We start from the raw sequence: 19,170 nt of genomic DNA, 5'->3' as shown, positions 1-19,170 counted from the left end.
CTTTCATACTGCACGTTGGCCTTTTTGTGGGATCGACGCAGTAACAGCTTTCGCCTGGCAACTCCACCATACAAGTACCTCTTATTGTGCTCCTTAAAAACATTACCACTTTTTCCAAAGCAGCTTTTATTTCTCTCGAAATTGTTTGTGGGTTTTTCTTTGCGTCCCGACTAACTCAGCTGGGAGTAATGGCTGAAATCTTTCTTTCCATTCCAAATCCTTTTCCAGTTCAACTACCTTATTACACTGGACCATTGGCAGTTCTTTTATCTTCCCTATGATGCAGTCTCCAACCAAGTAACATCACCTCTGAGCTGAGAAACTCTGACTATTTATGCACAGACCCTGATTACAATTACAATGACTCACAGATGTGGAAACTTCCCTTTAATAGCCATTTAAACCTGTGTGTATCAACCTGTGTGCTTATATAAACCTGTGGCCAAACATTCAAGGACATGTAAACTTTTGATCAGGGTTGTTTGGGTAATTCAGTTATCATTAGATTTTATGACTTACCATTACATAACTTAATGACTTACTATCAACCATTAAACTGTATAATCTTAATATGTAGCCAAGGGGCCCTTGATCACCCTAATCCACCGGGTTCCCAATCCTTGTCCTGGTGTATCTCCTGGAGTGGTACCTTATTTCCAACACACATGATTCATCTTTATAAATGATCTTGAATGATGAAAGGGATTTTAAACAGTAGGCCTCTTTGGCACAACCATAACAGCCCTGCCCATGAGTACCTGCTGTCCTGTACAGAACAGCAGGTACTTACAGTATGGGCAGGGCTGTAACGGTTGTGCCTAAATCTCAGACAAGGGTGTCAAACCTGAACCAGAGAGGGCCAGTATGGGTGCAGGCTTTTATTCTGATCAAGCATAAACCACAAAAGTGTTTAATTAGTCATTCTTAACTTTCAATAGACAATCAGGTGTGGCATCTGCTTGGATGGAATGAAAGCCTGCATCTATACAGGCCCTTTCTGGGTAAGCATTGACAGCTTGTGATCTGATCATTGCTCAGCCAGAATAACAGGCCCAACTGTGTCCTATGTTATAACTACATATATGCAGTAGGGGGAGCTCTCGGAGTTCTTTTAAGTTGAGAAAAGTGTGCTAAGTTCATTTTCTTTGTTCCTTTGCGTTTTATCGAGCAAATCTATAGATCTGTTTAAATTGTGCGTTGATATTAAACACTAGTTAAGTACATTACGTTTTAAAAGTATGTTGAACAAGATTTTTTTTATGCTAATGTGCAGAGTTCACACTTTCGCATTGCACACTGTGTTTATCAGTTGCTTCTGCTGATATGTACATGTGACACATGACAACACACACTTAGCTGTGGTCTAGAAGTTTTAAAAGTAGTTCTTTCTTCCTACTGAGTGAAGTTTCAGAGTCACACTTTCGAAGGCAAACTGTAAAAGGAGGAAATAATTCAGAGGAAGAGACTTGAAGCCACTCCTCCAGCTGCTTTACTGTCACTTCACTTTCACAAAACTAGCAGTGGAGGGGTTAAACATGCTTGACAGTCCCCTGTAGAAGCTGATTAGCCCAGAACTCGCTGTTTATCTTCATTCCCAGAGAAAGGACAGAGGGACATCTTCCTCAGAGTAGGCACATGTAGAGAGAGAGAGAGAGAGAGAGAGAGAAGCACAAAAATAAGAAAAACTCAAGAGGTGAGTACTCTTAAGCTTATCCTAGCTAAAGCTATTACAATTATTTTACTTGTTTGTTATTCACTTATTTAATAAATTATTTCTTTAATTTGCTGTAATTTGTCCTACATATGCACAATTGTTGTTGTTTTTTTTGTTTGTTTTTTTAACCAGTTTGCACAAATAGGACTTGTTTATTTTCTGTGAATAAACTCCCCAATTTTTTTACACCATGCATGTCTGAACATGCAGTTCACCATCGCCAACTCAACAATAAACATCCAACCACTCAGACTCCACTGGGTTTGCCTGCACATTTAAACCTTTAGTGTCTGTTAGAAATAGTGCATGCAAACACAATGGTAACTAAAAGTATGTATGTGTTACATTACTTTTGAAGATGCAATAACTCACTTTATCTAGGCTTGTAGGTCTTTGCATGTACAAGAAGATTATTAATATGCAGTCTCAGTTAATCATGTTAATGTATGAGTCAAGCAGTAAATGCAACATCACAGCACAAGCAGCTTTCTTTTTCCTGTTTAGAAAAACACAGGAAACTGAAACTAGGCTTTTCGTTGTCTGCGTTAAGTAAGTAGCACAATGGACTATTTTTATAATCCATCAGTCTGGTTGTATAGTTTAAGTCAGTTATTCTAATGTTATGATGAATACTTCAAGCATACTTTATAGTCGTCTACATGAGCAATGTGTGTGACTTCTCAATTTTTCTCTGATCAAAAATTAGATGGACCCAAATGCACAAACCAAGGCGAGGAGGAAGATGAATCCTCTGAACAAGCAGCAAACTTTGCCTGCTCTAGGCAAGGGTGAGTGCACAATCAACTTCACTTATAACATGGCAAACAGGTGGATTAACTCCTAGCACATGCACACATGCTAACCACAAACTAGACTGTGACAGTGTGCAGACTTGTCACTGATATAATTATAAATGCAGCTAATTAATGTTATTTATATACATGAATCAAACTCTAATCTTAATCTCGGTGGGCAAAAACAAAACCTTTTTGGTTTGGTTAAAAAATTTAATTTGCATAAAAAAAACACACACAGGACTTGCCAACTGACACGATGAGGTCACAAAAGCTAGAACAAGTAACTGTAACACTGTCCTGGTAGTCATTATTAAAGTAATTTGTAAATTGTTAAAGTACAACTTCATTTAAAACAAAGTTGCTACAACAACATTACAACATGACTAAAATAACTTGAAATAAGTTTAAGATAAATATAGATAAATAAGATAAGTCTTAAAATAACTCTATGCCCATCAATCATACAACACAATAAAGGCAGTGGCACGTGGTATAGATCATGCCTCTAAACCCCACTCCCCCCCAAGACAGTGTCTGGAAGCTTGTGCAATGGCCTGTGGTTGACTCTTAAATGTGATCAAATATAAAAATGTAATTATGTATTTCATGAAAATTAAATGTATTGTTATCGTTTAAAAAACATTTCAACTTGTCAGTTTATACCCCGAACACTCCTCGGGCATGTAGACCTAAATACAATTGAGCAAAACATCACAAGTCATATAATGCGGCTGTATAGATGTTTACAATAAATTAAGCTATACACGTGGGTAAGGCTGTTTATATTCCTCTCACTGTTTTCAAAGAATCTGATGTTTTCTCTCAACAGTGTTAACTTACCATTGGTTCTCTTCGTTCCTGAGCTCTTCCTCATTCCCTAATGTTAATACTCCCTATGTCACACCTCGCTGGATTTCTGTAGAATATGTGAATGGCTCATTATCTTAGATCTTCATGTTCCAGATAAAACTTTGAACCCTTAAGGCCTTGAGGCAAGTTATTTGAGTATACTACCCGCAACTTGCTTGGTCATGCTTCTCTAACTACTCTTTAACAACAAAGTATTACTATCTGCAAAATTGCTGCTACTTTTTTTCTGTCTAGAGACTGTTGTGTAACATATCTCAGGAGATCAACATTTTCTGAAAAACTCCAACCATCCTCTCTGACAGACACAGACATGTGAACACCGCCTAAATCTCTTTACCTGTGCCTACTGTTCATAATATAATGCATTGTGCTGCTGCCAAATAGTTGGCTGACAGAATAATTGTATGAATGAGCAGGGGGACAACTGTGCATACATTACAGTGTTTAGTGTATGTATAAGGGCAGCTGTAAATACAGTTTAGTATAATAGTTTACCCACTGCAAGCAGTTAAGAATACTAATTAAATGTGTTCCATTAAATACTTAATGGATATTCTTAATACTTAATTAGGGGTTTCACATAAATAGGGAGCAAATACTTATGCTGTCAGAATAAAATAAATGTAATAAAAAAAATAATTAATTAAAAAATTGCACACTAATATTTTGTTGGCTCGCCTTTTGCTTTGATCACGGCATGTATCCGCCGTGGCATCGTGTCAATAAGCTTACACAGTGTCAAAACATTTGATCCATACAGTGTGGCATTAATTTTTGACCAAGATCTTTTATTATTAATTGGAGAGTTGGACTGCTGTTTAAAGTCTTCTCCAGCACATCCCATATCTTCTTAATAAGGTTAAAATTTGGACTGCGTCATGGCCCATCTACTGTATGTGGGAAAATAATGTCTCATGCTCCCTGAACCACTCAGTTCCGGCCACTTACAGTTTGTGCCCGGTGAATCCTGTCTTTGGCATCTTGCAATATGCCATCAGTGATTAGCCTTACTGATAAGTGTTCCAAGAATTGTTTCCAGCTGAACCTGATTAATCACTGCAGTAATTATCTAATATAAAGTGCCAAACTATTAGCTTAGTTAAATCCACCTGGTGACCTTTTTTGGCCGGGCAGTGTAATTATGAAAACTGTATAGATTTTTCTCTTCACCTCAAAACTATATCATATACTAGTCCATGTCATTATTATAATAAATATGTGCAAATAAAACTCAATAGGCCATTTTTCATATACTGTGTGTGTGTGTATATATATATATATATATATATATATATATACACACACACACACACATACACATACACACACATATATATATACATATATATGTGTGTGTATGTGTATGTGTGTGTGTGTATAATGTGTGTATATATGTGTGTGTGTGCCACTAATCCGCTGGGAGGAATTTAGGATGTTTATACACCCAAAGTGTTTGTACAAGATGTTCAGTTATCTTGTTCATGGATAAAACAGAATACATACATTTAATGTTAACACTGTATGAATTGTTAAACTCTTGTGTTACTAGTTGGCTATCATACAATACTGTGTTGTTACATGTAAAGCTATGTTTACTTTATTAATCCTTTTGTTCAGATGTCTTTGAGTGGAACAACAGGTCTGTACTCAAATATGGTTAAAGAAAAAAACTGTGTAACTGAGGACTGTGTGAAAGAGGTTGGACAGTGAAACAGAAGTGGGAGTGAGAGTTTGGTCTAGAGTTAGTGGGATGGACAGGTACACATCAGGAGTTATGTGCTTAGGCGGAGTCTGATTTTTGCCCGACTGTTTTCTTGGCAGCACTGGAAAGGTCAGGTATAACCTAAACACAAAAAAGTTGGCCACTGCATGTGTTTCCAAACACTACAAGCGAAGACAGGAACAACTTGATCTACAATACACACAGGTAAACATTTTTCTGTGGTTGGCAAAACTTCATCTAGTGTTTTGTGCAGTAGTGTATCAGGAAATGCTATCCAATTCTGTGTTAGACATTAAATAATGGGGCTCTGGATATGCATTTAAAGCTATTGTCACACAGCAGGGCTGTTAGCAGCTTAGTGCAACATTCAACTAAGTTAAAACTACGAAGAGTTGGAAAGGTGCGTCAAGGTTGTTTTAAGCCATTGTGTCAAAGTCATTGTGTTCTGTTAGGTTAGCTTCTGTCATTAGTAATGTGCTCACTGTCTCTGTAAGTGTTGGACAGTGGTAGAGAGTTTACATTCTAGAGTGGGTAAAAAGAAGTCATATTTGCAAGCAGACATACAATATGTTGAAAGTGACATGTGCATGAGATTGTATTTCTTCCTAGGGCAGGACTGTGCTTGTGTTTGTTTGGCATCAGTGGTTATTTCTTGGGTGTGGCCAACACATGATATGCCAGTGGAGTGTAGATAGGACCTGTGTTTTGCTTAGTTACAGTTAGACTGTTTAATACAAACAGTTTGCAGCAAGGTACCCACTTTAATTGTACACAAATGCAAACAAAGACTAGGACAGTCAAACAGTAACACAGACAAACTACACAAGCATTCAACATATGGCTTTACAAATAATGCTATACAAATGTGACTTACAGAGGTGCACACTGTCCATAAACATGCTTGATGTGTTCTTGATCATGTGTCTCAAGTGTATGGCATGAGTATGTGGCATCCTGTGGCTGAAGGGTGCTATAATCCAGGACGGATATAACCTAACAATAGCCAGTACCTAATGCGGGTCCTTTCTGTTGTGTGTTTGTTCTAGAGTTTACATTTGCATAATTGGCTAGAAAGCACACTGCAAATAGTTAACTGTGTCACATTAAAACATAGTGTTAGGTAGGCATACTGAGAATGAGAATCTAGTACCAGCATTTCAACTTCCTGATCTCCAGCACTCGCACCCAGCTGACTGCCAGTTGTGACATATTCGAAAGACTCCGTGTCCTGAATCGGTATGACGCTGTCACTGTCAGCCTCTTTAAATAGAGAGAGAGAACGACAGTCAAGACAGTAAAATGCTAACACTTATTCACTGTGCATCAGACCATAAGCATTGAGAATTAGAAGTTTTCAAAACATTGTTATGGCAAAGATTGCTTCAGAAGGTAAGCAACAGAGTGTGTTTTCCTGCTTTAGCTATAACAGAAAATATATATCACAGAAGTGAGTGGTGGTCAAAATTTTAGATATTCTGTAAATCAGAGATGCTCAAAAGGATCAGGCAATAATGATGATACCTAAATGGTTAGATGACATTTATGATTCACTAATCCTCACAATCAATACAACAACCGGATGAAATCACATTGTACACGATTATAAATCAAATTCAATTAAAAGTCTTTACTGGAGATGTGAGGAAACACAATTCAGTTTCTTGATTCTTTTGTGTGGCAACTCATGCATCACCACACTGACTCTAGAATATATATTTTTTATTTCTGTGTTTGAACTAAAATGTTGGTATAGGAGCAAACCATTTATGTTTAAAATTGTAACAGAATTAACAAAAAAGTTAATGTCAGATTGGGACATTTATAAATTTGTGATACTTACAGAATCGCAATACAAATCAAATCAATGTCTAGGAATCGTTATAATATCGTATTGGGGGGTGTTAGTTGATTCCCATCCATAGTATTTACAATCCAGTTTAATCAAATTAAAGTTCAATATGTTTTGTGCTCCCTATTTAGGCTCCCTATAAACTTTTTTTTTTTTTGGGGGGGGGGGTCATATGCTGTAATTTTAAGCCGAGATAAACTTGAAAATGAACTCCCATATGTTCTATACTTCTTGGGAACATTCAGGAGGCCCTGCTGGAATGCAGTGTTCCTAGATGGGAATGCTCTGGAAACAGCAGTGTCACAGCACTATCATGCCAAGCCTGTTGACACTGGGGTCAGTTACATGTCAACAAGTCAATAGAAAGGAATTTAAGAATAAGTGCTTGGGCTGTTTATAGAGCCACGCTTTACAAGTGACCTAGTTTTGTTGGCCTCACAATCTCTGTACGTCATTAGTTTTAAACAGAAATGATTCAGGTAGTAAATTAGGTACAATGTTTAAAAGGAGAATGACTGTATAAAACCACTTATAGCTCAGCTGTGAAAGGCATGCAGTGGGAAAAGGCATGCTATATTTATCATGTCAATGAAAATCAAACATTTAGCAACCCTGAGGCATACTGATCATTGGGCTTCAACATAAACACAAGCCTTAGACAGGATGCAAGAAAAACATATATAGAGTATAGAGTGGAACAGTGTCATCACTGTGCCCTAACAATAAGCAAAACATTATCACAATATTACTGGTACAGTGTAAAACACTACGGTGAGTTAAAGCATATTACAAGAGTTACTCACTCTATTGTATTAATCAAAAAAATTAAGAAAAGTGATTTTTTTTTTTTAGGTTTTTTTCTTTTTTCTTTTTTAATAAACAACTTACAGTATAAAACCTAGTCCTAGTTACCCAAGTACTTGCTTTAGGTTTCCAGTTAGGTTTATTTATTTGTTTGTTTGTTTGTTTGTTTATATATTTATTTTTGTCTCACATGAATGTGCTTTACATAAACATTTCTTAAACACTTCTTAGAGTAGTTCCTGGTAAAGGAATTCAGTCCATGGTGCAGAGAGCCAACTCTTCAATTCATGCTGTAATGTGAGAATCTACTGACCATTAAAGGGGGTACTGTCCCTGGCAGTGTTTACAGTAACTTGACTAAAACACTGGCAGAACACAAACTGAAACGTGAGCTGGAGCTACAGACATTTGACATGTACACAGCCTTTATGCTCTTGCATCATAAGCTTGGACATCCATTTCAGTCTTTGTTTTTTCCCTCATAGTTCACTGACAAGATTTATACTGCAGATATGCCTGGTGGGTAGCACTGTCGCCTTTCACCCAAGTGTAGAGCCTTTAATCATTAACACAGTATTGTACAGGTCTTTTTTTTGTGAAACTTCTTTTTCAGGTTACTGCTACTGCCTGTTTCATACTTGTTGTCGTATGAGCAACAGTGCAGAACATTTCTGCTTTTGGTTTTACACGTGGTGGGGCATGAATGTCACAAGTGTGATTTGCTTATGCTCGAGTGTCTTGCAACTTATGCCAACAGTTAAGAGTCAATGTGAAAATGCATATGGTAATATTTTAATATAATTTTATGTATATAATAAAATAAAAAGATTTAGACCAACAATTTTTTATTTCAGAACCTCGATATATATAATTTCTGGGTAAAAGTTTGCATTTGCTTGTGCTGCCTTAACTGTTTGAATCAATTCTAAACATGTCTAATCATGTCATAGTCATGGCACCGTGGAATGTTAAAAGGAACTTTGCTCATAACTTCATAGATCTTCTTGAAAATTCAATTGAGAAAAATTTCTTCCAGTTCTCCGTTAATCTAGAAAAACACATATGAATCACTCCCTGTGCTTAGTGGGTTTCCTTCCACAGTCCAAAGGCATGCAGATTAGGTTAATTTTTGTTCCTAAATTACTCGTAGTATGTGAATGATCGTATGAGTCTGTTTATTTGTATGTGGTCTGCGATGGATTGGTACCCCGTCTAATTAGGTAGTTTTGCTGGTCCTGGGATCTGCTTCAGCCTTCCACAACCTTGTATAAAGGAAAAAGAGGTATAGATGATGAGTGAGTGAATCATTTTGATTTTATTGTCATTCCTTAAACTGTATTTGGGTTTATCTTGCAGAAATGCCGCGGCAGTTTCAGAAGATCTCGTTCAGCGAGGTGGATGAGCAGGTGAAGCGGCTAGCTGAAAAAGTGTATGCTACAGCAATAAAGGAGGAGAACACAAAAGATGTCATGTCTATGTATGCGGTGCCTGAGGACTGCCCCATCGGCCTTCATCAGGCTAATCTGAGAGAGCTGCAGAAAGAAATAGCTGAGGAAAATTCAGAAGAGAGCATCAAAAGGTCACTGGACTCAGAGATTCATAAAAAAGAAAATTGACCTGTCAGTAAGGCAGCCTTTGTTTTAACATGTGTTCATTTTTGTTCTTTGTGCCAAACTCTAGAAAGAAGAGTTTTAAACTTATGCGCACCCAGTCCGTATCTTTACAAATACCTGGTGCGTCTGAGTGGGCCATGTCTGTGATTCGTCCTCTCCTCACCCCAGATATACCAGATGCACCTGTCCTAACCAATGTCCCAGAGTTCCAGAGGGTCACTGTCAATGGGGATTACTGTGCAGGGGTAGGAGCTGTTTTTTGTTGTTGTTGTTTTGTTTGTTTGTTTTTGCAGAGAAGAGTAAAATAACCCATAGTTCAACTCTTGATTATAATAACACGATGAGAATAAATCAACAACGAAATTCCAAAAATAATATATCTTCTTTAGGCCTTGCAACAGAATACTATTAACATAGATTATTTGTTAAATCAGATGACATGGAACACACTATTATTTTAGCAAAAGAATTACTTTAACCAATATTAAAAAAAAAAAAAAAAAAAAAATATATATATATATATATAGTTTTGTTGAATAGCTGTTATATTGATTTAATGTAGCTATTCAAACCATCCCTAATTTTCTCTGAAGTTTTATGCTATGACTGCATAATTTGACTAATTGTAGGTATTATAAAAACACATAATAAAAACATTATTATGAACCACAGGAAAATGTAGATGCCAAGATGTGTGTCCTTAGCCTTACAAAATGGAATAACGGCCTTTTGTAACTGCCATTGTTTTTAAACTATTTTACACAACGTCTCGATTTTACGCTTTACATTTTCCACACTCCAGAGACCGGCCAACAGTCAAGGCAAGCACATTACGGTACAGTGTGGTTAGTCACTGAGTTTGTATACTCAACCTTTACAAAAAGCGTTTGTACTGAAAACTTCAGTTTTAAAACCAAAGATAAATGAAATCCCAGGTGTTACTTAACAAAGAACTGAATGCGTGGCGCAATATAGATTAAAATTAGAGTGATGTTCTCTATTGATCATCGCAGGTCACAGTTGAAGACTATGAGCAGGCAGCAAAAAGCCTGTTGAAAGCATTACTCATCAGAGAGAAATATGCCCGGCTTGCATACCACCGTTTTCCCAGAACCACCGCCAGGTTTCTAAAGAGTGCTAATAATGACACATGGAGTGAAGAAGATGAGGTTCTGCCAGGTAGGTGTGCAAGCACTAACTGTATGAAAGAAGTTAAGGTAAGAGTGGTACTGTTTAAACACATTGTAAACAGAGTGTTATGTATGCTTTAAATGTGTGTATATTATGACTTTTACAGATAACACTCCATGCCCAACTGAGGGTGAGGACCCATACAGTATGGAGGACCTCCCTCAGAACCTGGACTACATTCTGAAGATGAAGGATGGCATTATATATGTGTATGATAATGCAGAAGCTTTGAGTGAAGATAAGCCACACTGTTTACCCTATCCTGACATGGAGACCTTCACTATTGAAATGACTCATGTCCTTGCCATGATTGCTGATGGACCAACGTAAGAACATCATTCAAAAATGAATGTTATAACAACATAAACCAAGAAGTGTAACTTTTATAATATGGATATAGATTCATATAGATTAAACTAGTGAATGTATGTTTAATGTAGATTGTAAATGTAAAACTGACATATTTTCCCACCTATTTTCAGGAAGACCTATTGTCACAGAAGGCTCAACTTCCTTATGTCCAAGTTCTACTTGCATGAGATGTTAAATGAGTTGGCAGAGATGAAGGAACTGAAGAGTGTTCCACATAGGGACTTCTACAATGTCAGGAAGGTATAGAAAAGCTATCGAGTGTGAAAGCATGATTTCGAAGTCTTTCAAGTGTGTTTTTAAGTGTTTCAAATGTATACAGTATTTAGTATATTCAATTGTAGTTTTAAAATATTTTGGGCACAAAAAGTATAAAAGAGTAAATAATTCAGCATTCATGCATTCATTATACCCATAAAATATAAGTAAAAAAATATCAGCCAAATAGAAGTTTTAATCTAGCGAGTCTTTCACTTGTAATCTACATTTTGGAAAAGAAGGAAATCAGCCTTGCTTCTTAATACCATTCATTGTATTTGTATTATAACCAGTGGTGGCTTTCGTGGTTGGTTCTACAAAATTAATTAATCTTCAGACTTTACAGGAGTCAGGTGCAAGCCAAAAAAAAAAAAAAATCCCTGTACTTGAAACTAAATGAAATGAAACTACTTGGAAAACATTATCATCTTGTTCCAAATCTGATGTGAACTTAAATATTTTCAGGTCGACACCCACATCCATGCAGCAGCCTGCATGAACCAAAAGCATCTGCTCGAGTTTATCCAGGACACATGTAAAACAGAGGCAGATCGAGTGGTGATGGAAAAGGGTGGGAAAAAGATCACCCTAAAGCAGGTGTTTCAAGATCTCCACATGGACCCTTATGATCTCACAGTGGATTCGCTGGATGTGCACGCTGTATGTAATCCTCACACTGCCATTTAACTTTATGTATGCATTTGAAAATTATATTGACCAACAAATGATTTAATTTTAGGGCAGGCAAACGTTTCATCGTTTTGACAAGTTTAACTCCAAATACAACCCAGTTGGTGCAAGTGAGCTTCGTGAGATCTACCTAAAAACAGACAACTGTATTAATGGGGAATATTTTGGACGTATTATAAAGGTAAAATAAATGCACTGATCGCAGTCATATAAATACTCTGTGCAAAGATATCCAATGATTTTTTGTCAGAAAGCATGTATTTGTATGTATGTTGTTGCTGTTTATAGGAGGTTGCACATAATTTGGAGGAGAGTAAATACCAGTATGCTGAGCCTCGCCTCTCCATCTATGGCCGCTCTGCCAGCGAGTGGGAAAACCTAGCAAAATGGTTTATCCAGCAAAAAATGTACTCGCCCAACCTAAGATGGATGATCCAAGTGCCAAGGATATAGTAAGTGCTATGTCTATGGTATCAAAATCGGACCTTATTTTGTGCCAAAGTTTTGTAGAATATAATTACATAAAATGTATTTTTTTCATACAGTGACATTTTCAGATCCAAGAAGATAATTCCAAACTTTGCCAAGATGCTTGAGAACATTTTCCTTCCACTATTTGAGGCTACCGTTAACCCTCAGAAGCACAAGGAAATTCATGTTTTCCTGAAATATGTGAGTCCTAAAATTATTTAGTGCCAAGTAGTTATTCGCACAGGTGCATGGTGGTTTAGTGCTTAATATTCTCGCCTTGCACCTCCTGGACCAGGGTTCGATTGCCACCTCAGGTCTGGGTGCATGGAGTTTGCATGTTCTTCACAGGTGCACCGTGCCAAGTTATTTTCACACCGACACAGGGGCTTAGTGTTCTTCAATGTCGCCTTGCACCTACGGTTTTTAATTCCCACCTCGGGCCTGGGTGCATGGAGTTTGCATTCTCTCTGCGTAATTGGTGAATTTCCTCTGGGTACCACCGGTTTCCACCCACAGTTCAAAGACATATGCAGGTTAGGCTGATTGGTGTTCCCAAATTCCCCGTAGTGTATTAATGAGTGTGTGAGTATGTGTGCCCTGCGATAGACTCCTGGGATAGACTCCAGGCCCCCCGCAACCCTGTATAAAAGATAAAGCGGTATAGACGATAAGTAAGTTATTTGCACTTTATTATTACTAGTTAATTTAACTCAACATTGGATATAGATATCTGGAAATGATGACTCAAAAGGATTGCCTTTGTTAGACTCGCTGTGCAATGTATATTCTATTTTTGTTAAACATGCCCATAGCTTCTCACCTCCACAGTTGGGTGTTGTTATCTTGCCTCTGATCTGTGCACATCGAGTTTTCATGTTCTTCCTGTGTTTTTTTTTTTTTTTTTTTTTGTGTGTGTCTACTCTGGGTACTCTAGTTTCTCCCACAGTTAAAAGACATGGCTGATTAGTGCCTAAATTGACTCTAGTATATGGGTGTATCATACAATCAGCTGGTGTATTTTCCAGGGTCTCCCATACTTTGTGCCCTGAGCTCCCGAAGATAGGCTTCAAGCCCCCACAACCCTACACAGTATAAGCAGTATGCAACATAACTGAATAAACAATTCCCACTTAAATGTTCTCACTATTAATCTGCAGGTAACAGGCTTTGACAGTGTGGATGATGAGTCCAAACACAGCGATCACTTTTTCTGCCATAAGAGCCCTAAACCAGAGGAATGGACCATGGAAGAAAATCCTCCGTACAGTTACTACCTCTTTCACATGTATTCCAACATCATGGTGCTAAACAATCTGCGAAAGTAAATATTTAATTTATTCAAAACCTTCGGATATGAAATAAATATTTATTCACAAGAGATGATAATCTTGTAATACATTTGTCATAATATGAATATCATAATGTGCCAAGAAAAAGAAGTTAATTAATTTTCTATTATAGCAGTTTGGACAATGGTAACTACAAGGCAAATTATATGTTTACATTAATGCACTCCTTCTAATGCATTTTTATTTCTTTAATAATAGTTTACATAGGGGCCTGTATGGTGGACACATCACATAAAGTGAAGTTGTTTCCTCAAAAGCCTCTCTTTTTACTTCCCATTAAAGTTAATAAGACTTTTACCAAGAAATCACAAATTCCCCATTCTGAAAACAGTGCTGGAAACTTAAAATTACATATTTAACCCATAAACTGTATAGAACTAGACAAACCCTCAGTAACACAGGTTTTATGAAGAGTGATTTTTAAGCTCAACCAAAGAGCTTAACACCTTGGCAATATAAGTTCTTTATCTCAAATGTGGGAGTTCTGATCATCGCTATATTGGTAGGAGCTGTCTTCACCTAAACCCCTGTTAATCTATAACGAATGGACCTTGGCTCTTGGTTGGAACAGGCCTACTATTAACTGAGGTCAGTTAATACCAGCTAGCTAAAATGCTATGGTGGCTAATGATAATTGAGATACTAACGTTACTCTGCATTTGAATGAACTCCATTATCCATACCCTACATATTGTCCCGTGTCAAGAACTACATTTCTTGTGGTAAGTTAAGCTACAACTTTTAACTACATTAGTTGGTTAGCTAATGTGGTTTATAACAGACAGGTAGTGGTTTGATATCTGCAATGCTGCTATACTGTAACTTAAATCAGTCATGCCCCTATTATTGCATAATGTTATGCCTTAATACAGTGTAAACTTATGAGTTACATAAAAAATCATTCCCATACAATTGTCAAGAATGGGAAATCTAACCATGGTGACCAATACTGTACCTTTGTGTGCCTGACAACAAATATGATTAGATCTGTTGTAAAGTTAACATGGGCTTCTAAGGATATTGACTCACGTTTGGAGCAAGCGCTTAATGGTCATTCAAGGAACTGCACGTTTTCGCACTTCACCCTTGGCTTCATAGTTTTAAACTGGAGATTGCCCCATGATTTTTCCCTGATTGGAACAAAGTGCTGATACCTGACACACCCAAAAATGCTTAATAAATAATTCCGGACATTGACAATTAAACACATTCTAAGATTCCACATATGTGACATGTCGGCTATACAGGTATCTATGTAAATTGTCATAATAGAAATAATAATGCATTTAAATCAGTGCATTATTATGAACCTGTGATTTGATTTGGAGTTGATCCTGGTTTGAGAGATGCTTTTATATAAAATGAATCAAACCTACTTTAAGATTATATAGTGCATTAGCAATTGATTTTGATAAATTATCACTTTTTTGACACAGAACAAATAATTTCTTCTGGTCAACGATGTGCATTGTATATCTGTATGTTAATCCCTTTATAAGCTAACAGCTGTCATGTTTTGTAGAGAACGTGGCCTCTGCACCTTTCAGTTTCGTCCTCACTGTGGAGAAGCAGGCTCCATCACTCACCTGGTGTCAGCCTTTCTTACTGCAGACAACATCTCGCATGGCCTCAACCTGAAAAAGGTTACTGCCGCTCTCTAATGCAAAGAATAATATTCCTCTTTCTATAAATATTTCAACCTTTAAATGGCTTTTAATTTTGAAATTAGAAAAATATTTAGAAATTAGTATTTAATGATCTAATCAAAGAGCTTTTTGGGTAAAGTGCCATGAATTCAGATTTTCATAGCCTGTTTTTATGCAAATTATGAATTTGCTTAAGAATCAGAATTTTAATAAGAACGGTAGAATGTTTTTTAAAAATACAAGTAAAAAAAAAAAAAACATTTTAAGCTAAAAGTTGCATATTAATAAAAGAAAGATCCGAAGTGCTGAGGGATGATAAAGTATAAAAATTCAAACAATGACAGCACAATTTCTCTAAGAGTTATTTGTGCAGAGTATTTAATGTAGTAATTGGTAAAATTGTATGGTATTCATACTTTTAATCGTAGCCATATTCAAATCACAGCAAAAAAGATTGTCTTTATTTCGATAATCTCTGAGAAATATACAGTAATCAGGAAATTTGAATACCAAAAAACACTATTCGATAATCCTTTTACCTTGTGAAATATGTTAAATATGTTTAAACTCGACCTTCTTTCACCATTTCTGCAGAGTCCTGTGCTGCAGTACCTGTACTACCTTGCCCAGATACCCATTGCCATGTCCCCTCTGAGCAACAACAGCCTGTTCCTGGAGTACTCCAAGAACCCATTAAGAGAGTTCCTGCATAAGGGCCTATGTGTCTCACTGTCCACTGACGACCCCATGCAGTTCCACTACACCAAAGTGCGTGTACCTTTGTACCTCTCACACTCCAGGATAACTGTAAAGTGATCACATCAACTACTCCTTAAGTCACTTTCTTTAACATTTTGTACTTGACAGGAGGCACTAATGGAGGAGTATGCTATTGCAGCACAGCTGTGGAAGCTCAGCACATGTGATGTTTGCGAGATCGCTAAAAACAGCGTCCTACAAAGTGGTATCTCACATCAGGTACACTGTTAGCATCATGCCTACAATGTTATTTGATACATTTGATATCAGTTTTTCAAGGGTGTCAGGTGTATGGGATACTTTGTATATTTAATGAATCTAGTTCTCTCTATTAGGAACCTTATGTGAGAGGGAAACTTCCTGTTTTAGGGATATGAGGGTTTTACTGAAGCATTTACTGTATCATTTAATGATAAGTCAGTTCTGGAATACGAATGAACAGCCATTAAATGTGACCCTTAAGCCGAGACGATAACATAACACAGAGGTGCCATATTTATCTGTGTTGTGATTCTGTTAGTATCACAATTTTATTAATATCCCGAGTTGATATTGGTCTTTTTTTAGATGTTGCCACAATTTTAACCAGACTTTGCAAATAATTTACTTCTCCCACATGGCATACTGTGCTATCTGCAGCACACAATATGTAATATTATATATGCCCTATCATCCGGGGATCGCGAGTTCGATTGTGTGCTGTATGTAACAGAATACAGCATAGTTAATAGTGTGGAAAGTTGGTGAAACATGTTAGTTCCTATTATTGCTTCTATTGTTACCCTCTATATGCTTCTCTTTTTTCTGTCTTGAATTAATGAAGCACAAAAGATGTGCAGCTTTGGCATGTTACAGATACAATGCTGCAAATGCTTACAAATGCTTTTACAACTTTACCTCTGAATATTAGACAACAATGACACAGGAAAATCTTTGGAAATACTTTAAGTATCAATCTTTACAAACATTTTTTTTTATCTTTCAATGTACTTCAAGGACATATGTAAATGATTACTGCAAAACTGAAGTGAAACATAAATTTGCAGCCAGAACTATTGCCCAAGCCATACTGTTTTATAAAATTAAGAACCACTTTTTGCCCAATCAGTATTACGCATTAAACAGTGCTGTGGTACAGTATAATATTCATCAGAGAAACTGAGGAATATTCAATCATTTTCTTTTTTCATTTAAAATCAAGCATTATGATCTGAACCGAAAATAAGTTATGTGAAATTTATCTACAACATGGTTGTTAAAATTCTTTTATTTTCCAGCCTAAACATGCCCTGGCTTTTATTGCCATGTTACTCATTTATATGTACAGCGGCTAGTGTTCTAGTTTACAGATATTATAACCTGCCTGCCTTTTTACTATCAGTCTAAGAATTCATCTTGTCTCTAACAGGAAAAGAAACGTTTCTTAGGTGAGCAGTATTTAGAGGACGGACCACAAGGGAACGACATCCGCTGTACCAACGTGGCCCAGATCCGCATGGCCTTCAGGCATGAGACCATGTGCAATGAGCTCAGCCTTCTGGTGGATGCAGTCAAGAATGAGTGCATGGCTGCGCAGAGAGTGTAAACATACTGGAATTAATAATAAATATAAAAGCTAAACAATCAAAAATCTTACAAAAAAAAATCCAGCATTAAATTGGGACTCCTGTATAAGGAAATTCTCATGCTGCTTCTGCACTGAGCCAGATTAAGTCCTCAGTCTAATTGTTTGAGCAATGGAAAATTCCTCCCAGTAAAAAAAAAATATACAACAGACATGCTTGGTTTCTATAAACAGAATGACTAAAGGGGTTTGTTTTACTAATGATATTCCCTTGCATTTCTTAAGGTTTTTGGTTTGGTTTCACTTTTAATGAAAAGCACTTATATTTGTTTTGCCGAAAATACAAACCAAGCATTAACTTGGCATAGTGATTAGGCCACTAAGTACCTTGTTAAACTTGTAAATCTGCATTTGGGTTTGCACAAGGTATACACCTTCTAAGTTCTTCAAGAGCACTGGAACTTCTCTTGACTAAGTTTAGGACCAGTCCAATTTTAGAAAACCTTAATAAATCCACCTCAATAAAAGTTACCCAAATCAATAATGTTCTAGATGAATAGTAATTGTTTTTGCTACAAGCTGCTGTGTGAAAGAAAAATCTAATGTAATGCTGGATATGGGAACATGGGTTAACAAACACAAGTGTTTACCAACCTGTTTTTTTTTTTTTTTACAATCATTATATGATACTCATAAAGAGAAAACATGCATAGACCTTAATCTTTTGCCAGTTTCTTCCCTTATTTTTTCCTCATTTTCTAAACTGCTGTTGGACATTTTTATCTAGATTCTGATTTTGCCAAATTGTACATTAAATATCTACCCAACAATGTCAACTAAGAGTCAAAGCTAATCCAGTTAGCTTGGGGGGTATGCTAACTTTATAATTTTCTTAATGCACAAAAAGATAAAAATACCTGCCTAAACACTGAGGCATTCAAGACAAACCAGGACTTTTGATATAAAGAATGCAGAATAACAGAACACAGTTATGAGTTAAAAACTACCTTTATTCCTCTATATATTACATTTTTCAATTTTATTTATATAGCGCTTTTAACAATGGTCATTGTCTCAAAGCAGATATATATAATCCCCTGCTACACTAATGCACTTAGTGTTTCACTAGTGCTTGGTTACCATCAAGGTAGAAGGTTTTCTCAGTACACTGGAGCATAATCAGTTTGCCTGCTTCACGTCTGAAACGATAAAAACCTTAATGGCCAAATGGGTAAAAATTGTTTTAGAGTGAGGTCAGAACTGTGGCAATACCTCCAAGCCAACTTCCTGTAATGTGCAAGTGGTCAGTGGAAAGTATGAGGTTGCGCATCTTCCTGCAAAACAAATAACGCATTTGTAGGTTCTAACCAGGCAGTTTTTCTCTTTAAAAAGAAAAGGGCCATTAAAGGCTTTCCTGGGTAGCACATTATTATGCATCATATTATAATCATCAGTCCCGGTTTGACTTGAACACCCCTCCTTTATGCACAGTATTATGAATGG

General features: G+C 36.7%; 1 protein-coding gene across 5 annotated transcripts; it reads left to right on the top strand.

Moving 5' to 3' along the window:
- Positions 1 to 1,486: 1,486 nt before the first annotated feature.
- ampd3b (adenosine monophosphate deaminase 3b) lies at positions 1,487 to 18,916 on the top strand. Of its 5 annotated transcripts, XM_053500003.1 has the most exons (17): positions 1,487 to 1,693; positions 2,219 to 2,263; positions 2,421 to 2,502; positions 9,114 to 9,336; positions 9,438 to 9,615; positions 10,384 to 10,549; positions 10,668 to 10,887; positions 11,044 to 11,173; positions 11,654 to 11,848; positions 11,928 to 12,059; positions 12,167 to 12,330; positions 12,424 to 12,550; positions 13,507 to 13,670; positions 15,221 to 15,341; positions 15,939 to 16,112; positions 16,212 to 16,322; positions 17,512 to 18,916. In XM_053500003.1, the coding sequence occupies exons 3-17, from the start codon at positions 2,421 to 2,423 to the stop codon at positions 17,686 to 17,688; spliced, it is 2,364 nt and encodes a 787-aa protein (XP_053355978.1). In that variant the 5' UTR covers positions 1,487 to 1,693; positions 2,219 to 2,263; the 3' UTR covers positions 17,689 to 18,916. The 5 variants fall into 5 exon arrangements, with proteins under 5 accessions (XP_053355978.1, XP_053355979.1, XP_053355980.1 ...); XM_053500004.1 differs by lacking the exon at positions 2,219 to 2,263; XM_053500005.1 differs by lacking the exon at positions 2,219 to 2,263 and having other exon boundaries at positions 2,409 to 2,502.
- The last annotated feature ends 254 nt before the right edge of the window (positions 18,917 to 19,170 follow it).

Source organism: Clarias gariepinus, chromosome 7 (genome assembly GCF_024256425.1).
Source record: "Clarias gariepinus isolate MV-2021 ecotype Netherlands chromosome 7, CGAR_prim_01v2, whole genome shotgun sequence".
NCBI lineage: Eukaryota > Metazoa > Chordata > Actinopteri > Siluriformes > Clariidae > Clarias > Clarias gariepinus.
This window is presented reverse-complemented; position numbering and strand designations above follow the sequence as displayed.

What these genes read in the sequence shown, in the direction of transcription:
- ampd3b (XM_053500004.1), top strand. Translation starts at nt 2,421, where the DNA reads ATGGACCCAAATGCACAAACCAAGGCGAGGAGGAAGATGAATCCTCTG. An exon ending in ATTTTGGACGTATTATAAAG is followed by an intron (nt 12,060 to 12,166) that starts GTAAAATAAATG and finishes TGCTGTTTATAG; the next exon opens with GAGGTTGCACATAATTTGGA. An exon ending in ATCCAAGTGCCAAGGATATA is followed by an intron (nt 12,331 to 12,423) that starts GTAAGTGCTATG and finishes TTTTTCATACAG; the next exon opens with TGACATTTTCAGATCCAAGA.